General features: G+C 22.4%; 1 protein-coding gene across 2 annotated transcripts; it reads left to right on the top strand.

Moving 5' to 3' along the window:
* Positions 1–593: 593 nt before the first annotated feature.
* Positions 594–27552, top strand: LOC132924003 (transformation/transcription domain-associated protein-like). Of its 2 annotated transcripts, none has more exons than XM_060988057.1 (62): positions 594–1167; positions 2259–2401; positions 2493–2594; positions 2801–3007; positions 3283–3429; positions 3792–3958; positions 4045–4274; positions 4341–4545; positions 4926–5120; positions 5199–5251; positions 5934–6067; positions 6130–6273; positions 6889–7175; positions 7285–7421; positions 8055–8224; positions 8879–9024; positions 9100–9256; positions 9501–9643; positions 10865–10953; positions 11204–11463; positions 11538–11762; positions 11837–12001; positions 12177–12372; positions 12452–12753; positions 12826–13009; positions 13141–13367; positions 13465–13585; positions 14359–14492; positions 15372–15533; positions 15604–15849; positions 16653–16911; positions 17159–17364; positions 17439–17594; positions 17676–17813; positions 17878–18219; positions 18301–18381; positions 18487–18579; positions 18643–18790; positions 18891–19186; positions 19298–19443; positions 20258–20513; positions 20591–20880; positions 21117–21216; positions 21297–21544; positions 21622–21799; positions 21986–22153; positions 22235–22459; positions 22521–22691; positions 22930–23376; positions 23444–23596; positions 23771–23848; positions 23933–23960; positions 24037–24152; positions 24841–25018; positions 25166–25428; positions 25496–25702; positions 25775–25966; positions 26046–26177; positions 26245–26386; positions 26456–26649; positions 27059–27175; positions 27246–27552. In XM_060988057.1, exons 2-62 carry the CDS (start codon positions 2273–2275, stop codon positions 27321–27323), a joined length of 10890 nt encoding a protein of 3629 aa, XP_060844040.1. In that variant the 5' UTR covers positions 594–1167; positions 2259–2272; the 3' UTR covers positions 27324–27552. The 2 variants fall into 2 exon arrangements, with proteins under 2 accessions (XP_060844040.1, XP_060844039.1); XM_060988056.1 differs by having other exon boundaries at positions 24034–24152.
* The last annotated feature ends 23 nt before the right edge of the window (positions 27553–27575 follow it).

Below are 27575 nucleotides of genomic sequence, written 5' to 3'. Positions count from 1 at the left end.
GAACATCATGTTTATTATTTTGATTTGTTTACAACACGATAGATTATAATACCGTGGTTTACTTATATATTTATAGGTGTTTTACAGTTACATTTTCTCAATTAATTAAAATGGTCTAAAATGGTAAAATGTAAATGTTAAAAACAAAATATTAGGGATGATTTATTTTTATAGGCGCCTACAGGCTACAAGCTTCTATTAGAAAAAAAGAAGAAAACAAATGTTATATGAATTTTATTCCTGAAAAGATATCAATTGTTTTTCACGTGAATACAATGATTTCAATTTGTTTTTAGGTACCTAAGTATAAAGAAACAAGTCATTTGAGGAGAGAAATCTCAAATATTTTTTTGGATTTTATTAATTTGGTAGTGGATTGAATAATTTAGTACCAGCAGCAACCAAAGAGTAGAATTCGTGTTAGTCAATTTGCAAATTGAAATGAAATATCATTGTGATGGAATAAAATAATTATAAAATAATAAATAGGTAGCATTAGCTAAAACTACATAGAAAAATTAATCGTTCTCTTATCATTCTTTATCAATGATGAATATCAGTTATAAATAATAATCACCTCTTAATAAGTGATCATTCAAAGTCGGCTAGTATTTGTTACTCTATTTATATTTTTTATTTATTATTCTTATTATACGTGGGAACGACCAGAAATCGGGACAAAAAAAATGGCTGATAGCAGATTAACGCGTTTCGTTTGCCGCCGCTAACTCGCAGTCACGCACCTTGGCCGATCGTCATTCGTCACCGCTCGGCACTCATTCATTCTATAGTCGTTGCCGCGCCGTGTCGTTGTCTCGCCGGTGATAATATTATAGTACGCGCGTTTCTCATAGCCGCACAGGCGTTATCATTATAACTTTGGAATAATTTGAAAAAATTAAATCGATATCGTACAGACTACAATGATAAATTGTAACAATAATAATAATAATAATAATAATAATAACAACAATAATGTTGCCACCGAAAACGTTTGATTCGAAAATCGACGTAATTCATGTGATCGTCACACATTCGAGACGGTGAACTCTCTACTTACCAAGTTGACGTCGTCACATGAACTATGAAGTCCAGTTAATTCGGCGTCCAAATAACCGTTCAAAACGGTGCCTTACACAATTATCATCAAGGAAAGATAAATAAAAGGTAAATAATTTTGTCAAGCTGTCAATGCTTGTTTTTATTTATTTATTTTTTTTTAAATTTAATATCGTATATTTGTTCCATCTATGTTTGTGGTCCTATTTACTAACAGTTGTGTAATCGTAAGTACCACCTCGATTATCAACTGTAATAATATTGGGCGTGTACAGCTTGTAAATTATTAGACATGAACCAGTATCTTTAGTAAGATTTTTTTATGCACTGTTAGATACTTGGATTCACTATTTGACATAAAAAAAAAATTATAGTATATTGTTTTTGTAATTAACATATTTACTTTACTTTCATATTCACACCAACATTTCAATTTAAGAGTAGAACCTATTATAGATGTATTTTTATTACCATTACTATTGATATTACATTAATTGTTGTAGGTTCTTTTATTTTACATTTTTTGGATATATACATTAAATAGGTTTAACTACCATTAGAACTATGAATGTACTGTATTTTAAATATTTTTTACCTTGATTGTTGGTAGTTATAGCTATTTTGATTATTGTTTGCTTAAATATTAATTATGCTTTGTTGTGTGCATACTATGCATTGTAATGTAAAAATTACCATTTATATAACCATATAATATATAATGGTATATACTATGGATAATAAGTAGACAAGTAACTGGGTATATTATAATGTAGAATAGGTTGGATGAAGAGAGTATAATGTATAAAATAAATGCAATAGGTAGTATACATTTTTATTTTCATCAAGTTGAAAAAATTATCAAATTGAATATTTATTGTTCTTATTATTTTACTAAATCATTAGTTGAGAGAAGTTTATATTACTATATTATTTCAGTGTTTAATACTAAAAATATTAAAGTTGGCGTGTAATTATATTTTACTAATGCATATGGTTTGTAATCTAGTAAATTGGACTAAAAATTATATCTCCTTTCAAAATGGTTTAACGTTTTAGTAAATTGTTTATCTATTATTTTAATTATTATTTTCATATCAATTATGATAAATAAATACAAAAAACAATTGATTATTGTTATTTTTTCTATTTAAGTAAAACAAAGTGTAAAATTCTTTAACTTAAATTCTTTGAATTTTCAGTTTTTGCTAAGACGATGGAGCCAGTTCGTAAAATAGTACATCCCAAAACCTCAGGTCCAGTGGATTTGACACTAATACTAAACTCTGCTGTGAATATGAAGGTTAAACTGCAGCTTATACAAAAGATTTCCGAAAGCCTTGAAGTAAGTTGAATTATATTTCAAAAAAAAAAAAAATAAATAAATAATATAATTTTTAAATAGTAATAATTGTTTTTTTAAATTTGATTTTCAGGAATGTTGCCGATCACAAATTTACTTTGATAATATGGTTGTTATTTTACTTAAACTGTTATATACGACTGAGCCAGTTTTTAGCCCAGACAATGATTTATTTGTAAGTATTATTAAAGAAAGATAGCTATAAATAATAATAAAAAAAAATTTAAATCAATCGTATTATAATTCAATTTATAATTACTATCAATAATACAATTAAATATTTAAATTGTTTATAGTAGTATTCTATCCTATCATATGTTATTATTTATTAATATAAATATTTAACTGTTTTAACTAATATTTGTACTATATATTTTACAGAAAATAAGAAAAATTATACTTCAAATAATTAATAAAGTCATTAATAATCATGAAAAAGCAAGAATTCATCTTCAAAACATCATGAGGACATGCATAAAAGTTATTGAAACTGATAATGAACAGTGTGCCCTTTGTAGTGTTTTAATCATTAAGGAGTTATTAAATCTTTTTAAACCAAAATATGATAGTACTTGTTTAAAAGCAGAGGTATATCCATAATATTATTGTTTTACGTTGTATAATTTTAAGTATTTCAGATAATATATTTTAGTTTTATATTAATTGAATGAATTTAACAGTATAACATTACTAATTTTACATTATTGGTTTCAGTGACCTTTATTTATGTATAGATAATAATTAAAATATAAATATTTTTGTAAAAATGTTATAAATTGAAACTAAATCTGTAACAGTATGCAATACTGTAAAAGATAGTTGTAGATCCCTATTTCTAATTTTGTAAATATTTATTTTTTCAGATTTATAAACTATTAATGCTTATTAAGGACATATATAACAATTCTAGTACTCCAGAAAAAATTTTTAACTATCAAAAAACTTCTGATTTAAAAGAATTAATTACTACTATCCGATTAACTACAACTGTTACAAGAAATTCTGTTAATGTAAGTTTTGATACATTTTTGTATATTTTTTGTTACACTATTCATAATTAATTTTAATGAACTATATAAACTGTTAAAATATGATTTAGATTTCAGATTTGCTCATACACATGTAGATATTATATTAATTATTTTTGAGTTATTTAATTTAAATTGTATTACTTACATGAAAAAATTAATTTTGATATTTGATATTTATAATTCTTAATATGATTTATTTTCAATTGGTATTATAATTAAAAGTATTTTTTAGAATTTCTTTTACCTAGTAATTATTATGAACCTAATTTTAGGCTGATTTCAATAAAAAGATATTTAATTCCTTGTTAATCATCTAAAGTTTTAATTTTATTTGTTTTTAGTATATCTTTGTTCCAATGGGAAAAGTATCATTTAAAGTTTTAAAGGAACTTGCGTTGATATTGAAAACATATTATGTGTTTTATAGTGAAGTTCCAGCTTTTAAGAATGATATTTTAGAATTGATTCCAGTACTCATGAGCTTTTTTAATTTGGAGATTAATTACAAGTAAATAACTAACATTTTTGAATATTAATTCATAATTTTATATATTCATAAATTATATTTATTTTATGTTTTTTATTCTATTTCAGACCAGACCTCAGAGATTTAATATTGGATTTAAAACATGCCCAAGTGAGATTATTATTTTTTTTTTCATCATTTTTAAAATGTACTAAGGATGGAGTTCGTTTACATTGTCCTACATTGCCTAGTCGAATTATAAGTCTAATGAACTGTAATATAGCATCAAATATTAGTAGTATTCGTTCAGAATTACTTTCAGCATTTGAATCTTTTATACTCATTGATTATAAACATGGTATGTTTAATTTATTTAAGTAAAAAAATATACCGATATTAATTGTCAACATTTTTTTTTATATAGAATTTTTACCTTTCATGGATAGATTTTTAGATGAGACATTAATCACTGGAAGATCCTGGACATCAAAATGTGCTTTAAGACCTAAAGCTTATGTATATATTGATCATCTTATTACACATTTACACAGTCAATTATCAATAAATTATTTAGTTCGTGTAATTCATTTACATTTTACTAATTTATTAGATTCCACTCTCCAACCTGAGTAAGTCACTACTGTATGCAATATTAAAATGGTTTTAAAATACAATATTTTTCAATTTCTTATTCATATTTTCAGTTGTTCTATTACAAGTTATTGTAATAAATTGAAAAATCATTAATAAAATAAAATAAATTGATGTATGGTATATTTTGTTTTACATATAACATATATTTTAAATTTATATATTAATTAAACATAACATTAAATTTGACCATTAATCTGCTGTCAAAGAAACAATTATCTTGAAATCATATTTATTATTTTCGTATTAAAATATATTTTGTAAATTATTATTGAATTGTAACTTTACTTGAAAATAATATGATATAAGTTTTATTATATTCAAATTTGTAAATGATTAATATAAAATTTCTTTTTAGATACCAAATAAATTTGTGTAACATGGTCATGAATGTATTAAGTTGCATCGTTCAAAGACAAAATAATACAATTACTAACTTGAATTTAATTGAAGACGAGAAGAGTTCTGTAGTAGATTTATTTTATCGAGTACTTAAAATTTTTATAATTAAATTGAAACAGTTTCAAACATTTTATTTACCACAATTAAATGAGTAATACTTTTTACCAAGTATTTATATATTATGTAATTTATGATAGTTTATCTAATTATATATTTATTAATATTTTAGGTCTAACTTTTCTAAAGAAAATGAAATCGAAAGCATTGCATCTATGTTAGCAGGTATGATAAATATAATATAATAATATAATAGTAATTTATAGTATTAGTGAAATACATGATATAATAGTGTGTTTTAGAGTTTCAACATTGTATTTTATATTTTAGATCTACTTTCAAACAATATGTATTTTTATTTTTTAATGTCATAAATATTTTCTGTTAGATGAGCAAGTTTATAATATAATAACGTGCAAGTTATTTTATATTATTCATTGTTTCATATTTTATATTATTGCTTAAATTTCATTTAAAATCAATTTTTTTATTGATATTGATATTTTGTTTAATATTTTTCAACATAATCCTTAACAGCATTAATTTTGCATTTTTTTTTTTGTATATTTATTAAAACACTTAAAAAAACCACTGAGGTGTTCAACTATTTTTTTATTATATTACATTTTATTAGAATTTTTCTCTATTAACCTATAAACTTATTGCTTTAGAACATTTCTTACTATCTAAAAGTAATCTATAGAAGAAACAAAATAAAATTTTTTTATACAATGAGTATATTATATAATACATTAATAACGATAATATATTTTTTTGCATACTAAGAAATATAAATTTTATCATTATCTTATTTGGTTTAAATAAATAAATTATGGGTTTTTACAGTTTATATATGTTATATAACAATTATTTTATGTAAATATATATATATATATTTTTTTTTTAGGAAAACAATCAAAAGAAAAAGAGGATTTTAAGTATGGTTATCACCCATCACAAATAGCTCCTTATTCCTTAGCCGATTGTAAACGGTTTATTAAAATAATTATTCCAGCAATTAGAACAGTTTTCCAATTTATAGTAATTATATTCTGGTGCATGATTTAAAAATAATAATTCTAAATAATAATAAATAATTTTAGGTTAAAATTGAAGGAGAAAAATTTTCAATTCATCCTCAATATAAGAAAACATTTCATCATTTTGTATATCATTCATTGTTGTCATTAAAAATTTGTGATAGTTCATTGCCGAAAAAAGAAATGGTGAAAGAAATACTTCTTTCTGTAAGTAAATATATTTTAAATTATTTGTTTTAATAAGGCACTTAAATCGTAAAATAACCTTTGAGTAATTTGAACTATTAAAAATATCATATTGTTTACCATAATTTGTGATCCTGAGTCTAATAGTGTATATAATGACAAATTACTAGTATTTCTAGTATCTCTAGTTCTTTTTATTTAATCTTTATATTATGGTTGAAGCTAATATTATTTTTCAAACAAAAACCATATATCATCATTATGTATAAATAGATATTTATACATAGATTAACACAGTTTAAGAAACCATGTTTGTCAGCGTTGTATAAAACAATATATTGGACAATATAAAAGATAAATTATGTTGGATTCATTTTCTAGGTCCTATTCTACTAAGACTGTTTTTTCTTAGACATTTTAACTTGCTTTTTTTTTAGATTTATTAAAATTATAAAATATACGTCTTAAAATTATTTTTAAGTTAAGTGGCTAAATGGATTGACTATATTACTATTTATTATTAATGCTTTAATGATTGGTTAACTTTTTTTTATTAAGATTTTTCAATATTTTATTTTAATGATATATTTGGGGTTAATTATGAATAATGCATTTAATATGTAATAATTTTTTCAGCTTTCGTGTATCAGTCCAATTCATCTTAAAACATTGATCACAGGGGATCATTTAGTCAAACAAATTTATGCTAATAATCTTGAAACATTAGTCTTCGAAATGGCACTGAACGATGAAGTTTTAGTTTCAGCTTTTAGTAGTTTAATATTTGAGTATATATTAAACAATCTAATTGATGAAAATGAAAAATCACAAATATTTGATTTGGTCGATAAGATTCAATTAAATGTCAAACTAAACCATAATGATGATAAACGTGATGAATATGTTTATAAAATTATTCAAGCGTAATTATTTTAAATTCATAATTAATTAGTTATTAAAAATAAATAATTTCATGTGCACTATGTTTTAGTATAGTAATTTTAAAGTAATTAATTAAAATATTTTTTATAGATTGATGAATAATTTACAAAACACAAAACATCCTGTGTTTTTTATTGGAATATTAAAAACAATGCTAATTATTGTTGAAACAGCAAGTTATGATTTTGGAGAAAATATGTATTCATTAATTAGATGTCTGTTTTGCGGTATTATAAACTTATATTTATACTTACACTATTTTGAAAAACTTTTAATTGTGATACTTAAGGGGTCCGTTTGCAGCTATTTAATAAGGGATAAAATTTAGGCAATTGTACATTCATTACGTCACCTTTACGTGTTAATAGTATATAAATATTAGTGTGATTGTAAGTAATGCTATACAAGATTTGGGATATTTTGTTTGTGTACATGCATCATATCAATGATATCGCTAGACAGAAAAATCACAAGTATGATTATAAAATTGAGCTATGACCATAGTTTTAATTCTAATAAAAATAAATAATAATTTGAGATTATGTTTATCTTGTATTAGTTAACTATTGATATGAAATTATATTGACATACTTGCTTAATGAGAAATAAACTATGAACTATGAAATGTTTAGTCGTAGTTTTAAAATCAAAATTCCTAATAATCATATAAAAATAGACAAACGTAAAATTCCAAATGATCCATCTTGAATAACTGTGTTTGTACCCTTAAGTATTCTTTTATTTCCAAGTACATGTTTTCCTAAAACTATTATCTATATGTAACTCTTAAATTACACATAGAACATTGTTTTAATTTGTCCTTTTATCTAAATATATTTTTAAATAATTCATTTTTACAGATTTGCTTTCATACCACAAAAGTTTAACAAATGATTCAATTGAAACAAAAGTTGCGCTTGCAGAATTGTGTTTAGCTGAGTGTATGTTTAAAGTGGTTCTTCATTCTCATATAATGGATTTATTGTCAGTAATTGCTTATTCATTTCAAATACCGGAATTAACTCCACAAGTATGTATATATCTTACTTTATATTTTATTGATTTATCTAAATGATACTAAATATATACATATTATAATATGCATTATATACCTTGTATTTATAAATTAAACATATTAGGATAGTATCTATGATAGGATAATGTCGTTGAAATTGTTTAGTGTATATTTTAAATTCTCACTAAGATATAGTTGTTTGTGGATAAAATTTTTTTTATAAATAAGTGCTTTTGGCAATATTCTTTAAAAATATTGCTTATACTTCAATATGATTTACATATACTATTATGTACTTAACTAAACAAAACTAATTTATTTTATTTTATTTTATAATTTTTATACTTATGTAAAATGTTCTTAAATATATTTTGTATACAATTTATGAAAATGGAGTTTATAAACTACTTAGTGTCATAAAACATTTCATTTTCCCAACAATTAATTTGCCTTTAGTTATGAAATTTTCTATTAAACATTTTGTCGATAAAATATTCAAATTTAATTTTGTTTTTAATCTACCAATGATTATTGACAAACAACAAAGATGAAAAAGAAATTTAATTATTTAAAATATAGTATATTGGTGATGATTATTTTTATATTTATTAATTGATATGAATTTAAATAATCAATACTTTTAATTTTTTTTTTTTTAATCTTCTGCAGGGCCTTGGTATTTTAGAGAAATGTTTGGATATCTTGCCAGTTCAATTCTTAGACGATCCTGTTCTTCCAGTTCGAAATGAAATAATGAAAGGATTGTGTGATTGTTTACAAAGTCCACATGAATCAATTTCACTGCCAGCTGTTAGGTGAATTTAATTGTCAAGAGAATATTTTAATTAATCTATTCTATTTTTAATATAATTTTTTTTTATTTATTTAAGTTTACTTGGAAAGTTTGGAGGTCTTAATCGAAGTTCGGTTATGAAAACTGACTATCTTAGAGCTCATGAACAATTTCATCAAGATTCTAGGAAACCTAAAATATGTATAACATATGATGATTATGATAACACCATATTAGAAATGGATATTGGACCTGTGAGTAAAAAAATGAGAATTAATTAAATAATATTAATATTAAGCAGTTATATACTAATTTTTTTTTTTATCATTTCCTATACATATATGATTATGTTTAATAATCCATGATTTAATTTAAAAAAATACATTAATTGAACTAAATATTATTTAATGATTGCCATTTATGAAATGAAGCATTTGGACTTAATTATTATTGAACTTTAACTTTTTATTGTCATTAAATTTATTAATCTTTTTATAGGGTGTGCATACTGCTGTTCAAACATTAATCTTAGACAATGATAGATTCAATAGATTACAAAGTTGGAATGTTATAAGAGGATATCTAGTGATATCAGTGGAGTACGATTCTAATAGAATATTACAATTATTGTCAAATATCAAGTATTACAATTATAATTTTATATATTTTTTTAAAATATTATTTCTCAAGTATATTATCCAACATATATAATATTTATGCAAGATTCTCATTGTTATTTTGGTCTGCAATATATTACTTACTTTTAGTATTAACACCAGAGTAGTAATATAAAAATATATTTAATAATTTGTTTATATAAAAATAAAAAATGTTTGAATTGCATGCCCACTGATAATTAGAAAAACAATTATTCAAAATATTTTAAAACATTAGGACATTAGTGTAGTTTCTATTTTAGAAGTTAAATAAATAAATATTTTTATCAATTCTTGAATTTATAAGTTGATTTATAAATGGTGTGAATGCTGTGTGAAGCTACCCAAAAATAAGATGAAATTAGTTAAATCAACCTGAATCTGATAATTAATTATCTGAATAGTGAATATTATATAATTTAAATATTCAAATATAAATTGAAAATATGAATTCTAGCTAGTTTCACCGACATTAAAGTTTTGAACTTTGATGTGTTAAGAGCTTATTAAATAATAAAAAAATATATCAATTAAGTATATGTATACTATTATTAATTAAATAATAAAATATGATCATTGAAATTGAAATCATATGAATTTGTAAAGTTTAAACCTTTATAACATTAGTTAATATTTGGTTCTCAACTTAAATATTAATTTATGAAATATGTCCCATTTTACATACTTGCAATATTTTATATTTTTTACTGAACAAACAATATAAAATAATAAACTCAAATAATTTAATAATGATTTATATAAAATAAAATAAACTTATTATATTTTATAAAAGAGTTAACCCTATTTTAATTAATATTTCATTAAAATAATACTAACATTTTACAATAAAGTAATATGAACAATTTTATGTTATTTATTCTTACTAATGATGTATATGTATTGGCTTGACTCTTGATTAAAAAATCAATGATAATGCTTAATTTTTTCTTTAATTTTCAATCTGGTCAAGTTTCATTAATTTATTATGATTAAAAATATACATTTGAAGCACAGGAAAAAATCTAAATCCTAAAATTTCTGAACCAGTTATCATTAATGTTATTAAGTAAAAATGATATTTGTTATTGGGCATTACTATATAAGTTAAATATATGTTGGATTTTAATATTAATTAAATACTTTTAAATACTCATTTTTTTTTAATCATTAATATTATTTCATGTAGAATTTATTTATAAATTTCAGTTTGGAAACGTTGATAGAAAAGTTTGCTGATAATGAATTACAGTATACTAATACTAATACCGATGAAACATATATAAAAGCATTAACTGGTAATAACAAATTATATTTTTTCTTTAAACATTAAATATAATAACTTATTTTTGTTCTTCAGTATTGAATAATTATAATCAGTCACCTCTTGGTAATTTGATGTTTAGAGAAATTAAAAATATTTTTATCATCAAAAATATAAAATTGATAAAGAAATTAAATGCTTAGTTTGTGGAAGGGTTTATTGCAATAATATTAAATTTAAAAATATTTTCAAATATATTAAGTTTATCAATATTTTCTATTTAGGTTTAATGATTTGCTGTGATGATGAGTATTTGAAATCAGATGCTTTAACATATTTTAACGAATTCTCCAAAAGAATTATTCATATTTCCATATGCCACTTTAGCGATATTTCATATGGATACTTCTTAGAAGTTAACCCTTACGTTATAATTGATGCTATTTGTGAAGTATTATCAAATGAAAAGGAAAATATTTCTTATTTTGGTGTAAAAGCTACAGAATTTATTTTAAGAGAATCACACAAAATCTTAGGAGATAGTGTATGTATTGTTATTTATTATGATTATAAACTATATTTATTTTAATATTGATGAAATATGTATTGCTATTTCAGGTGGTTTATTTTCCTTTTATAACTTATATGTTCCGGCAATTTTGTGAACTTTGTTACGATTTAAGTTGGATTAGTAAACGTGGAGGTTGCTTAGGACTGCAGACTTTATTTTTAAATTTACTAAATGAAGAAACTGAGGCTAATGAATGTTCCAATTGGTTTATTAAACATTTTAATGATACATTTAGAGCCACGCTGTTTATATTTTTTGATTACAACAAACATGTATTATTCTTAATAATTTGAATTTTATAAATGTTGTAAGCATAATATTTATTGATGAATTATATACATTTTAGTTGTCATTTGGTACTCTAAAAATTGCTGAAAGTAATTTAGATTACATGTTAAACTGGCTGTATTGGGTTAAACCTAAAAATCCATCGCACGATTTAATACAGGACACTATTTTGATGGAGATTACTGATTATATAACTGGCCCAAATGATTTGCTCAGAGAACAGGTTAAAATAATTAACTCTGAAATAACTTTTACTTTTTGACTTATTGTTATTAATAATTGTTTTAAGCTCTCATAAGTAAAAACTTATATTGCTTTTAACATTTTCGATTCAAATGCATTACAAAATATAACAAGTATTAAATTGATGTCTTATACTGATTCTAATTTTTTTACAGTCTATAAAAATAATTAATTTAATGGCAAATAAACAAAAAAAACCGGTTGTGGATATTTTAGAGCCTTACCATAAGCAAATTCAACTAGCAATTCCAGGAAATAGATTATTTGATACTTATACTTTTAAATCTCAAATTGGTATGATGAAAGGGCACATATTTTGTGCTTTGCATTCTATTCCTACTGAACAATTCGGTGAGTTATTTAAATAGGTTTCATGATATTGTATTGTAATTTGTAATCATCTAAATCTCATTTTTTTTTTTAATTGTAGACATTTTAAATAAAATTAATGTATTTTATTTCAATATGATTAATATTGTATGCAAAGGGGATAGTAAAGAAATAAGTTCAATAAAGATGTTTAAATGTTTATCATCTACTCAATTATTTGAATTTCGTCAAGTAGCTATGCAAGTTTTAGTACACTGTTCAAGTTTTATGGCAAATTCAGATAATATATTAATATTTGAAATATTTTTGAATGCATTAATGAGTTCTGATACTAAAATGCAAGAAATAGTATACCAGTGTTTAGAATCTCGTAGTATAAATCTGATCATAGAATTAAAAATGGTAAAATTTATTAAATAAAACATTTTGTGAAAAATTACATATTTACTTTAACTAAATCACATTTTTGTTTAGGTGGATAAATTATTATTATATTACAATGATTTATTTCAAGACCCAGAAAAGGTTACATTAATAAATATTAATTATATTTTGTATATAACAAAATTATTTCCATCTAGTCCAAATAAGATGTTTTGTACTACTATATTAAATTCATTTAAATATTTATGGAACAATTTAAATTGTGATATTCATAGTAAGAAAATATTATAAATTTTTATTATTCTTAATATATTTTAATATTTAAAATAAACTTAAGCATATTTAAAGTTAAAAAATGCTTAACAAATTATAATACATGTCGTTTAATAATATTTTTGGTTTTAGGAACATCAATGTATGAACTTGAAATTAGTTTAGAGAAAATTATACAAATAATTAGTCAAATAACAGAAACAGAATTTTTTCATATTAAAGAAATCTGTGAACTTATTTTGAATCAAGATACTTTAAATGTTGAATTGTGTGATAGATTATATCCACATTTGACTGAATGTTTGTTGAAGTTTCCAGTAGATAGTATACAATTATTTTTTCTAGATAAAAATATAAAGGTTTGATTTTTTTATTATCATTAGTATTAATTAATTATAGGTATATAGCATATTTTTAACATAATAAATTCTCATATAATTAAAAAAATTCATTTAGAATTCAACATGGAGTTTATTTTTTATTTCAATGGTACGCAATGACAAATGTGAATCTCTTCGAAATGTATTGACATCAGACTCATCACACCTTGAAACTTTACTGACAACTTCAAAATCTGGTTAGTTTTAATTTTTATTTCTTAACATACACACACACACACACACACACATATATATATGTATTTTTAATATTATTATATAATATAAAATGTAGGTTATGACATTTAGAACTCATAACTGTAACTAAAGTATTGATAACCTTCTTTAATATATTAATTTGTGTGTATTTTTATTTTTTATTTACAAAATTATGGTTTAAATTATTTTATCAACAAAATAATTTCAGTCAAATCTCTGGTTGATTAATGTATCAGATTTTTGTAAGCAAGAAATGATAAATTTTAAAATAAACAATCTATAATGTAAAATGTAAAAAAAAAAAATAATTGTTTGACAAATCAATTTTTTCTATGGTTAAATATAACCAACAAAAAATAGTAATAACTTTTAGCCAAAAAAAAAAAAACAAAACAAAATGTCTAAATTCTAAAATAAAATTTAATAAGATCTATTGTTGAAAACCAGAAATTATTACTTTTACTAGCAGTAAATGCTTAACATGTTTTTACATTTTGGTATTACATTGCCTAGGTTTTGCCAGTATTTAAGCTTTTACTGTAACACACACCATTATTTTTCAGTAAGGAATCAAATTAAAAGGTATATTATGAATTATCAGTATGTGTGGCTAATGCCATTATGTTTGTGACTTCAACTTATAATAAAATAAATTCATATACATTGTTTATATTAACATGTTTTTAGTTGTCATTTGTATTTATTGTTATTTATTTATTATAAACTTAACATTTTTTTTTATATATATATTTAGATACATCAAGATCAATTCAATATGCATGTATTAAAATAATATATAATTTATTAAAAATGACCAAAAAATGGATTTTCAGTTCAAACCAAATTATACATTTACTACTAAATATTTGGTGCAGTATTAAATTCAAAGTAATTTTTACATTTTTTTTTATTTCATATTATGTAATTAAATAAAAGTTTTTTTATGCTTAATATTTTACAGTGAAACTTTTATCAAAATTTTCTGTTAAACAAAATATTTTCGAAAATTAAACATCAAATTTGAATTTAATTCTATGACACATATTATTTTAGTTATCCATGAAACTTATTAATATGTTATTTTCTCTGTATTAATATATCTTATTTAAGACCTACATTTGTCTACTCCAGAGGTTTTCAAACTTAAGAAGGTTTAGATTTTTGTGAGATTGGTTTAAGGGCTCTGTGGATAAATCCAAATTTAATATTATTAATTCCATTATTAAGTCATAGTTATTTTTTTTAATTATTATTCTATAAAATAAATATTCTTGTTTTTTGAAATAAAACTTGAAATACTAGTAAGCGTTAGAGTTTTATCAAATTAATAGATTAGTTAATATGGTTGCCAAAAATTGATAGTTTTTATCAAACAAAAAACAAAATAATTAATACTTGTATAGTGTGTTTTTGACATGTGCAGGGGTGATCTGCTATTTCTTTTAACACAATCAAACACATTAATGATCAGTTATTTTGTACATGACCTAACTTACATAGCCTACATTAAACTCATTAAAAAAAAACATTGGTGTAAAATGGTAAACATAATCATGAGAATTAAAAAGAAAAACAATTATATGCAAAAAGCTAAAGTTATTTTCTCTGAACAATTATAATTAAGTTTTATACCTTGTGTTTTTATCTTATCACAATTATATTTCAATCTTATTCAATTTCTTTAGAACTATATATCATTTAATATTTTTAATCAAGGCATTGATTAACAAATTTATGTTAAATTATTAATCATCTTGATTTTTTAAGGAACGTTTTAAAAATATAGCTGCTATTCAATCAACAGAATGGGATGAACCCAAACTGATATTAAAAATTATAATTGTTTATTATCAAGATCATACCAATGAAGTTTTTATACTTTTTCATTTACTTTTTGTGTTTTCAATGCGATTTCCTATAGATATAAATGTAAGTTTTATTTAACAGTTTTTTTTACTTATACATGAACTTATTTTTGTTTTTAATTTTGTTGAAACAGTTTTTCAGAAGATTTTTAGAAAAAGAAATAATACAATCAAGTACCATACAATGGAAACGAATAGTCTTTTTTCAATTTATTGAATTGTATCAAAAAAAAAATGCCAATATTGATATTTTAGGAAAAATACTTCAATATATAATATTACCGTGTTTTTCAATTTCTTATAAAAAAGGGGAAAAACAACAACTATTATGTACATTTACTAAATCTAATGAAAATATAATTGGAGTTGTTTTAAACAAAGTAAGTATTTTCTTTTTTAGAATAGTAAATTAAACAATATTTTTAAAGTAAATATGTTCATGTACTAAAATTATGTATGCTGATACACATACATTATTTTCACTATTTCTTCATGTAAAATATAGTAAATTAAACATCGTTGATACACAAATATTTTCTTAATCATCTATTCACATTTTTTTTTCTTATTTGAAGTGGAGTTAATAATGAATTGATAAGTAAATGTCTACATAGATGTAAGGGCGGATACAAGGGGGCATTGCCCTAATTGCCCCCTCCTTGTTCACAAAAAAAAAGTATCACATATTCCAACAAAGTTTTTTTTTGTAAATAGATGATGACCTTTTTTTAGTTGGTAACTAACAAATTGCCCCCCCCCCCCCCATTTAGGACCATTGTATCCGCCCTTACATAGATGAGGTGAGCTGTTAGAAGTGGGTATAAATTAAGTATAAATTAAAAATATTGAGAATAAAACGATTTTTTGAGGATTAATTTTCTTTTGATGAGTTATTAATTGTTGGTTATATAATATTTTTTATTTAGTATTAGAATTTATTTTATTGCTAATATATAATTTATTTCAAAAAATATATTCTTTATTTTATATAAAACAAATTTATAATAAAGATTTTTACCCAATTATTCTTTTGTAATAAAGTTATAATACACTAATAATTATTATTTAATGTTAATTAATTTTTATATATATCTTTTAAAAAATTAACAGTTTGAATGATTCTGTGTATCAGTGTATGGTAATATAATTTGTTTTCTGTTAATTTTTAAATTTTTGTATTTAGATTTTTAACAATATTCGCGTTGTTTTAAGTGGATCTGATTTTGACGGAATTAAAGTATTCTTATGCCAACTTATTTGTCTGTTAATCGATGACTTACTGGGGTTCAATGAGAATGTTAGTGAATTGATATATAATTCCATTATATCTTGTACATGGTTTAGATGTACAATGGATATAAATGTTAAATATCACTGCTATTTGATTTTAACACACATAATGTTATCTGAAAATCCACCAAAAAAAGAAAAACTTAGTCAAAGTAAGTTGATTTGGTTATCATAAATATTCCATAATAAAAATACATTGTTATTTAAAATGTCACTCAATTTTTATTAAAATAAACTGTTTAAAGTTTAAACACTGTATTCAGAGAAACAAATGTATGTGTTTATAATAGCCTACTTGAAGATAAGATGTCCATTATTATCACAAATGTCTGTGTGCATATTATGTTTCTAGACACATGTTTAAATTAAATTTTTATTGAATTATTGTAATCGTTCTAGTGATACATTATGAACTTTTAAAAGCTAGCTCTAGTGAAGCTTTACCGGTAATAAATTACTCATTAAACTTGATTGTTTCTGCTATCTGTGAAAAAAATGGCAATGTACAAGGTTTAGTTGCATGTATTAAGAAGATATTGATCAATGAATCACAAAATGTGCCAATTTTACATCATATTAGCTTATTTTTAATTAAATATAATACAGTAAGTTGTATTAAGATTATTATAATTGTGATTTCTATTAAAACTAAACTATTTGTATTTTTATATTATTTTAGTTGTTTTACCCTTTCAAAGAATTCTTGCTCCGTAACATTTTAGGAGCTTTATTTCCAATTGCTAAGAATAACAATATACCCGATTTTAAAAATACAGCAATAGATTTAGCATGTATGATAATTAGTTGGGAACTTTCTGATGGCTCTTCAAATACGGTATTCATACTCAATATTGTATTTTTTTCGTAATAAATTGTTATAATTTCCTTTTTTTTTTCGACTATGTTTAATAAATAGGCGTTAGTATTTCCTGTTAAACGTTCAATCGATGATGCACAACCTAAAGCAGAGAATAATAACACACTGCCAAAAAAAAAGAAATCATCTGAATTCATTGATAACTGTTTGAACTTTTTAGCAATGGTTGGGTGCCAGGTATTGTAGTATATCAATTATAAATGTATTATTTTTTACCTAATATAAATTTATTTTAATGTAGACACATGATGATAAACCTGAAAGCTTGATTACTAAATTAGCGATACGCAGTAGAAAATTATTTAAAAATATATTAAGCACTGAACCAATTGATACTACAGAAATAAAATTGAAATTTGGGTGGTTCGAAAAACTTTTGGACTCTTTTCTTAAAAAAGAACAACTTTTCAAACAAAATCCAAAAATGCTTCATGGTAATTCTTCTGCGAGTTTAATGAACTTGTTAGCAGCATATGATACTGTATCATTCATGCTAAATGTTTTACCTCAAAATATAATGATAGAAGCTATGAAACCTGTTCAGGATCATCTTATCAAATTGCTACAATTTGCATTTATTGAAGTAATATTATTACTTTTAAATAATTAAATAGTCATATGCGTATTATATAATTAAAATTAATTATTTATTTTATTTTATTAGGGTTCTAATTTAAATAGTCCACATAGTCATAGAGAGATTTTAATAACCAATCGACATCTTGCTGTATCACAAGTTAAACAAGTAAGTTATTTATTTTATAAAGAGACATTTGTTTGTAATTATATTAAAAGTCAGTGGAATGTTTTATTTAAATATGTATTTAATTATGTTTTTTTAAATGTTTAGTGTAATGAAGGTACATTAAAATTATTAACAGAAATCTTAAAAACCTTCCCATCAAATGAAGGATTAGAAAAGTTGCATTTATATATTCAAACGGTATGAATGAATTTTTCATATAATATGACTTAATTAACATTATAAATATAATATATGTTTTAGATCATTTCAGAGGGTTTAAGTAGTAATTGTTCAAATAAATTAGAAATCAGTTTGACATTATTAAGAGTTTCATTAATATATTTTCCAAATTATATGAATGACGAATTACTCAATACTATGGGAGATATAATGTTTAAATTTAATGAAAGTCAGTATACCGTTAATAAATAATATATTATGTATAAATAATTAATGCTCGCTAGTTTGATAAATTAAAATATATTAATAATGAATAAATATTTTTTTAGATAACAGAAATCCAAAAGTTAAGGTACAATGTTTAGAAATACTAAAAACTCACGTTGATTCATTGCCACGTGTTGGTAAGCAAGTATTTATTGAAAAAGTAGTAATTGAAAATTTGGATAGAGCAAGGGATTTTGAAAACAATATACCATTTGAAGTGCAAGTAAAGTGTTTTGAACTTGTCATTACTTACATAAAAGATATATCTGAAGCTGCTGAAGGAGTATTATTAAATTCAACACTTATGGAATATATAAAAACCACAACCGACGAACGAATTATGATAATAATTTTAAATGTAATTTAATTTAATTAATTTTTATTCATAAATTGTATTATTATTTTTAAATATATTTAATTTACATTTACTTTTGTAAGATTTTATAATTTTAATATTTTTTTTTTTTAGGTAATAACCAAGTGGATTGAAATTTGTAGGGACGAGGCTGTGTTTTTCAATTGTCAAGTTATTAAAATTTTAAAATCCATCACTTTTATCAATCGCTTTCAAAAATTAACTGATTATTGTTATAAATTAAATCTTGAAATTTTCAGGTACTTTATTTCTTAAACTATTATATATTTATATTTGTTTATTTTTTTTATTTTTTTGTAATTATTAGTGTTGGAATGTTATGTTATAATTTCGTGTATTTAAAATAAATTCAACATCAAAATTTATCATAATAATAAAATAATCAAAATTACTGAACAAAACCTAATGTTTTTATTTAATCAAAACAAAATAATTATGAATATTATATTATTATATTTTGAAAAATCTAATCTAAAAATATGAATAATTATGGCAAAAATACAAATATATACTACAATAAATATGAAAAATGTATTTAATATTTTATGTGGCAAAAAGATCTCCTTTATAGCGATTACAAAATAATAAGTAATTTTATTGTAATTTTAGTAATAATAATAATATATTAAATATGATTTTACTACTAATTCACCAATTTTTTTTATTATTTCCTGTATTTAGGTTAAATTATATATTTTTTTTTAATAAATAATTTATATTATAACACACGACAATAGCCATATTTATATTGTTGACTATTCCAGATTATTGTAATATTTTAAATTAAGATAATTAATAATATTTTATTAATTGATAAATAACTTTAATTAATTTGTTTTTAAATTAATATATTGTAATCTTGCTAATTAATTTCAGTTCATTAAATATTTTCCTAAGTTAGTCATCAGCCTAAAATTATAAAATCCTGAGTATAGTTGGACTATCCTGTCAACATGTCATTGATTGATTATTTATATGATTTTATAACCGCTCATCTATTAGTAGTATCATTAAAATTATTCATATAAAATAACTAAAATTTATAATTTTCAGAAATTGGTATTTTTCGGAATGTATAGAGTTTGGTATCAATTGCAAAACTCCATCAATAAGATATGAATTCTTGAAATTTTATGATACATTATGGCGTAATGGTGGATTATGCATGAGATTATATACTTTGATGTCTAATGAATTAAGTTATAATTTAGACGATTCTATTGCATTTTATGTTCAACTGCTACTGATAAAAATATCCAGAAATACTAAACTCCAAGGAGACTTTCCATTATTAGTCATAAATAATATGGTAATTTCTGATAAAACTGTAAAATAATAAGTACATTATTTTGTTATTTTTATTATGTTTTATTTATTTATTTTTAGGATGCCATTTCTAAAACTAGTAGTTCTTCAATATCATATCAAGTACGAAATATTTCTACATTTGATTTGTGCTTTTCTTTAGCACAGTTATGTTTTGTTGATGAAAACTTAGCTAAAAACCTATGGATATCATTACTTCCCGATGTTTGGAGTTTATTTAATGATGATCAAAGAAACTTACTATCGGCAAGAGCAATTAATTTTTTAGCCAAAAGTAGACTAAGAAATAACTTTATGGCAGTATTTTATGAAGCTATTATTCTTTGTAAACCAAAAATTTATTTTAAACCGTATGTATTTATTATAAAAATGTATATACTGTAACGAACTCAAAAACGTTATATTTTAAATAAGTTCGTTAACATACATTTTTATTAATATACGAAATATAATATAATATACATTAACATATTATATTATATTTTGTATATTAATAAAAATGTATGTTAACGAACTTATTTAAAATATAACGTTTTTGAGTTTGTTACCTTACATGTTATGTAATATAGATAAATATTTATTTTAGTTATCAAATGGTATATATTGGAAAAACATATAATTTATGGTATTTAGTCATTCAACAAATGGAAGATATATGTAGTTACTACATACATGATAAAAAGGATGTTAGTAATATAAATTAAATATTTATATTTTGTTTTTTATGTTAAAATTTAGTTTAAACATAATATATATTATTTTTAAGGAAGCTATTGAAGGAATGATTCAGATGTATTCTCTATTACGAGAAGAAGATGTTCTAGAAAGTCTTTTTCAAAATACTGTTACATGTGAAGCTACAAAAAAAGCATTATCTCTTGAACAACAAGGATATATTAGAGAAGCTTCACAAATATATATAGAATTATTAAATCAAGAAAAGAACGGAATAAACATTTATCAAAATAAATTTTATGATAAAGATAATATGTTTAGAAAGATTCGTTTAACTAAGTAAATATTGTCTTTACTACATTATCACAGAGGGCTAAATTAATTTATCAGTTTAATTATCATGCACATGTTAACAGGTGTTTAAGAGAGTTAAACGAGTGGAGTTTTTTAAGTGAAAATATATTAGAAGATGATAACTTTTTATTAAATATTGAAAATAGATGGAAAAACACAATTGAAAATTCTGCTTACGATGATTTAAGGTGGTATTTAGAAAATAAACAAAATATTTGGCCATCTAAATTAGTTTGGAAGGTGATTTTAAAATTAAAATAATTAATTTATACACAATTATATTTTTATAATGTTTAATTGATATAAAACTTTTATGAATTTGGTTGTTCTACATTATATTTTTATGATGCATAAAAATAAATAATTACATTCATTTTTTTTTTTTTAAATTAATTAACATAATTAACAATTTATTTTTATTTTTAGTATCATTTTTATTTGGGAATGTTAGGATTAAAAGAATTAGATCAACAAGTAATGTTCACTGTCCAGGAACATATTGACCTTGCTACTACTGAAATTATAGATAAATGGAAAATATTACCAAAGTATTTATGCAATGCTCATATTCCTTTACTTCAAGCCACCCAATTGGTATGTTGGTTAAATTATACTTAATAGTTATCTAAATGATTGTGTTATATTACAATTAAATTATTATATTTATTTATATAGATAGTCGAAGTACGAGAAGCACTTAATATCCAAACTAGTTGGTTTCAATCACCGGAAAATATCAATAATATTAGTTCATTAATTCAGATTTGGCACAACAGAAATTTGTGGATTGGAGATAGCTTAAATGTATGGAGTGATTTGATTTCATGGCGACAAACATATTATTCATTTTTGAATCAACGCAATTCAAATTTAAAATCACATTTCATAAAATCTGCTCAGGTTAATATTTCTAAATACAATTTAATATCAAAAAGTAATCATTTTCTGTAATAATTTGTAGGATAAATCAAAATTAATTTTTGGAGAGATAGCATTAAAGCACAACATGGCTGATGTATCTATTAATATATTAAATAGGATCAATCTTAATAATATCACAACATCTAATTGGTTGCATAAGATGAACTTGGAGGTGAAATGTAAACAGTCAACAATTATAAAATACAACAAAGTTAGTATAATATATTTTATAAGAAATATTTATAAAATACATATTTATTTACTCACTTTACACATTAACTAGTATTAAAATGTCGTATGCTATTTTAAATGTATACTATTTTAAAATGCATAATATTAACCGTATTAATTGATATTTGAAAAAAAGTATAACTAATCATTAGTTATACATTTTTAATATATGTATTAAGTACTAATATTTTATTATAATGATACCTTTTTTTTTTTAGAAATTCAATGATTTAGCCAATTTACCATTAAGCAATGATTTTATGGATGATATGAAACCTCTATTATTAACAATCATTGGTGGCTTTCAAGATTATTGTGGCAACACAGATATTGCATCAAAATATCATTCAATGTTTTTTTCTATTAAAGAAACTAAGAAAGCTATTGATGTTGAATGGCAATGTGTTATAGAAGACAATTTTAAATTAATTCCTTTACGCGTGCATAAATGCAACAACCGACTATCACAATTAAACACATTTTTAACAACTTTAAATTGTAATGAAATATTAGAAAATGCTTGGTTTCAATGGGCAACATTAATTGAACATAATCTTAACCAGTCATCTATTAAAGATGTAAATATTGCATTATCAGCTATAAAATGCTATATTATAGCATCTACGTTTACTACTAATATCAAATGTAATATTATAATAGCCAGGGTAAGTATCAATTAGAAAGTAACAAATTGTAATAATTTTTTTATTAGTAAAAATTGTTTTAATTCAGATTTTATGGCTTTTAACATACGATGATAACAAGTATACACTATTACGTGCTTTTGAAAATTGTAATTTTATATTTTCTGATATATGGCTTCCTCAAATGCTAAATATCTTTGTTGAAAAAAATATCAAAGCCATTGTTAAAATTATTTCAAAGGTAATAAAAATATCTTATTTCTTTATTATTGGTTATTAAGATTTAATTGAAATCAAAACGTATTAATTAGATTTAAATTCAGTCTTATTATTATTATAATAATTTTTTTTAATAAATACTATATTTCACTAAATAAAATGTAATTTATTTTTATAATGTAATATAATATTATAGATTGGACAATGGTATCCACAACAAATGTATTTGATTTTGAACAGAATGTACCTCACTGAAAAAATGAATAAAACAATGGTAATATAAATTATAAATAGTAGTATAAAATTATAATATTTTTAATAATTAATTAAAAATGATTTTAATATGATTTTTGTTTAGGAAACAATGCCTGCAAAAACATTGTCATGTATGTACTTTATTTTTCATTTATTTAATTAATTATGTATCCATGTTTTAATAATATTTTGTTATTAATAAAGCAGATGATGTTCGAAAAAAAACATACCAAATGTTAAAAATTGATAAGATTAAACAAATGATGACTTTGTTGCAGAAGTATAATCTAGGTATAACTCAATTGGACTATTTTGTTGATCAGGTTAGTTTAATACAATTTATTATCAAGAAAAATTTTTTATTTTGTTATTTATTTCTGTCTTGATTTAATACTGTTAAATGTTATAATTTACAGTTAATTTTTATTCTACATGAATTAGAATTTGGATATTTAATTTTTTTATTATTAAACCAAGATAAAAATAATATGAATCATAGAATGTAATAATATGATAATATAATAATCTAATATAATATTATAAATATGCAATAATGTTTTAATTATAAAAATTGTTAGGTATAGAGAATTAAACATGGTAATGTATATAATAATGAGTACCTTATATTTATATTTATAATGTTATTTTTCTATATATACTAATTTTATAGAAAATATATTATAGTGATTATTCTTCAAATAAATATATTTTGTCATAATTTTAGTTTTAATTAATTTTTCCACATTTCTATTAAAATATTTATAAAAACTATGAAAATCATAGTTCAAAAATAAAAGAGTAAGAAGTGAATTTGGAGTATAATATAATAACAACTTAGGAATTTATTATTCAATTATTAGCTACTATACATTTATAAAGTTAGTGTTATTCTTCTTAAATTTTAAATACTTGTATAATAAATACTAGAAAAAATAAACAGTCTAATTGTAGAGATCTAACAAACTATTGTTCATTTAAAATAAATTGTATTATTTTTAATTTTTATTATAGATTACTTCTTTAGGAGAAAGTTGGGATGAAGAACTACGCCGCAAGTTGTATGAATGCTTATATCTCAGTTATGATTTTGCATTTGAAAATAAAAATTTAAATGTACGGGTTCCAAGAGAAATTTCAAATTTTATTAAAACCATAATTATATCGTTTGTTGCTGAAGATGTGAATACAAGTATGCATACTTAGTTAAAAAAATAAAATAAAATAAATAATTATTTTGTTATTTCTGCCGCATTTTACTGTCACTGCAGTAGTGTGTGTATCACTTGTATAGCTTTCTATTAAACAAAATTAACATATTTATCATGTTCTAACTTAGTACAATTGCAAATGAAGAAAACATTTTTGGTTCCGGATTATTTGTCAGTATGTTATCCATTCTTCAAGCAAAAGTTTTCATCGGATTTCAGTTTTGCTTCAGTTCCAACTATAAAACTAATGATAAACCAACTAAGAAAATGGATCAAGTACATAGAAAACAAATCTAATTATCCGACTAAATTTGTTCATCATTTCCGTTGTCCCACAATCCATCAATTTGATTGGTCTGTGATAAGGATACCCAGTGACCATTATATTGACGTAATGATTTAAAAATGAATTAATACAATTATTAAATGTTAATCAACTGTTATTCATAATGTATTAGGATTTTTCTGAGGCTGTCAGAATACATAATTTCAGTGGTCATGTACATCTCATTGACAAAAATGGTACAGTTGTTAAACAGTTATCTATTCGTGGAACTGATGGTCATATATATACCTACAATGTTTCGAAAGGCCAGAATATTGAATCTGAAGATAGAATTTTTCAATTATTCAGAGTAGCAAATAGTTATTTGCTTGATTTCAAAGTATTGTCATTTTTATAGCCTTATTGTGATGCATATTTAGTATTTAACTAGCCATAAACAATTTTATTACAGGAAACTGCTAAAAGATATTTAAAATTCTCTATACCAAATACATTCATAATTGCACCAAATTTAAGAATGGTTGAAACTAAAAAGAACTCAATATTTTCACTCTTTGATATATTCAGAGAAGTAAATAAGCCCATGTCATGGATTCACGAGGATATTGATTTTTGGTTTTCAGTATTAAGTACATGTATTATTGTAGGTCAAATATAACATAAATTATTTTTTTTTTGATTTAAAAAAATTATAATTAATTTTTATTTTATTTGTTTTACAGACAGAGAGAACTCAGCCTTTAATGGAATCTTTACTTGCAGTAGGCAACAAATATGGTTCAGACGAAGTGGTGAAGAATTGGGTTTCATTAATGCACCCATTGCAATCAGATTATTGGACATTTCGCAAAACCGTAAGTGCTAAGAATACAATTTTATTTTACTATTTCTACATTTACCTTTAATGAACGTTATTTTTAGTTTATTGAAAATTACTCACTACTTTGTTTTTTCGAGTATGCATTTAACCTTATCAAATTAAAGCCCGAGATGCTGAGTATTGACAAAAATAATGGAATGGCTATTGCTTTACACTATACGTTTGATTTAAGTGAAGTTCATGGTTAGTATCTCTTTTGATTCAACACTGAGTGAATTTGTGCCTTAAATAATGATCATTATAATTTTACAGGAAATTTAGTTCAAAATCACATAATACCTTTTCGTATAACACCAAATTTGACAAATTTTATCACACCTTATCGAAAACATCAAATGATAAATTGCATAACTGCAACTGGCCATTGTTTAACCAATAGTATTGATGATATTAGTGTTGTATTAAAATTATTATTAAAGGATGAATTTATGGCTAATTATAATATGGTAAGTAATTTAAAGAAAAAATTAACATCTTTCAGGAAATTAAGAATTAATTTGAATACTAACATTTACTCTCATTATGATTTTAATGCTAATTGTTATTTATTATGATTACATAATATATTAAAATTATATAATAATTATTGAATATTATATACCAATATTTGGATACAATTAGTTAGTGGGGAGGTAATTTTCAGGTTATGTTTAACATTAAATAAAAAAATTAATGATATTATATAGTTTGCACCATATGGTATTACAATACATTAATGAAACCAAATTATGATTGATGTTTTAATTTATTTGAATGTTTATATGCTGTAAATAAATATATATCTATTACTGTAAAGATCAAATAATAATTTATATTAATTAATTACATTTATTTATACATTATGATTTATTTTAGAAAACCAACAAAAAAATATCAAGAAATGAACTACAAATTTTAGAAATAGTTGATAGAAACCTGAAGTATATTTTGAAGAATTTCAATAAAATAAAAAATTCTGCAACCCATAATCCAGTAATACTACTACAATAAATAACTTATAATTATTTTTATTTTATTACAACTATTTAAATTATATTTTCAGATTCCTGTTCTCCTAAAACAAGCTTTTCATAAAGAAATATTATGCCATGAACCTCCAACGTGGCGTCCCTGGTTATAATGAACCGACTATAGGATTAGTTTGTTTTGATAATGATAACTTTTGTATTGTCCTTTTTATTTTTATGAATTTTACATAATCATAATTTTTTTTAAGACTGCTAATTGTAAATTATTTATATGAATGTCACTTATATAAAGTACCTTTATGATTGTAATTTTTTATAACAAACTTTCAGTTTCTGAACAAACATTTATACATTTATTAAATATAATCTCATTTATCATAATTAATATACAATTCTTAATTATT

The sequence above is a fragment of the Rhopalosiphum padi genome, chromosome 3 (genome assembly GCF_020882245.1).
Source record: "Rhopalosiphum padi isolate XX-2018 chromosome 3, ASM2088224v1, whole genome shotgun sequence".
Taxonomy (NCBI): Eukaryota; Metazoa; Arthropoda; class Insecta; order Hemiptera; family Aphididae; genus Rhopalosiphum; species Rhopalosiphum padi.
This window is presented reverse-complemented; position numbering and strand designations above follow the sequence as displayed.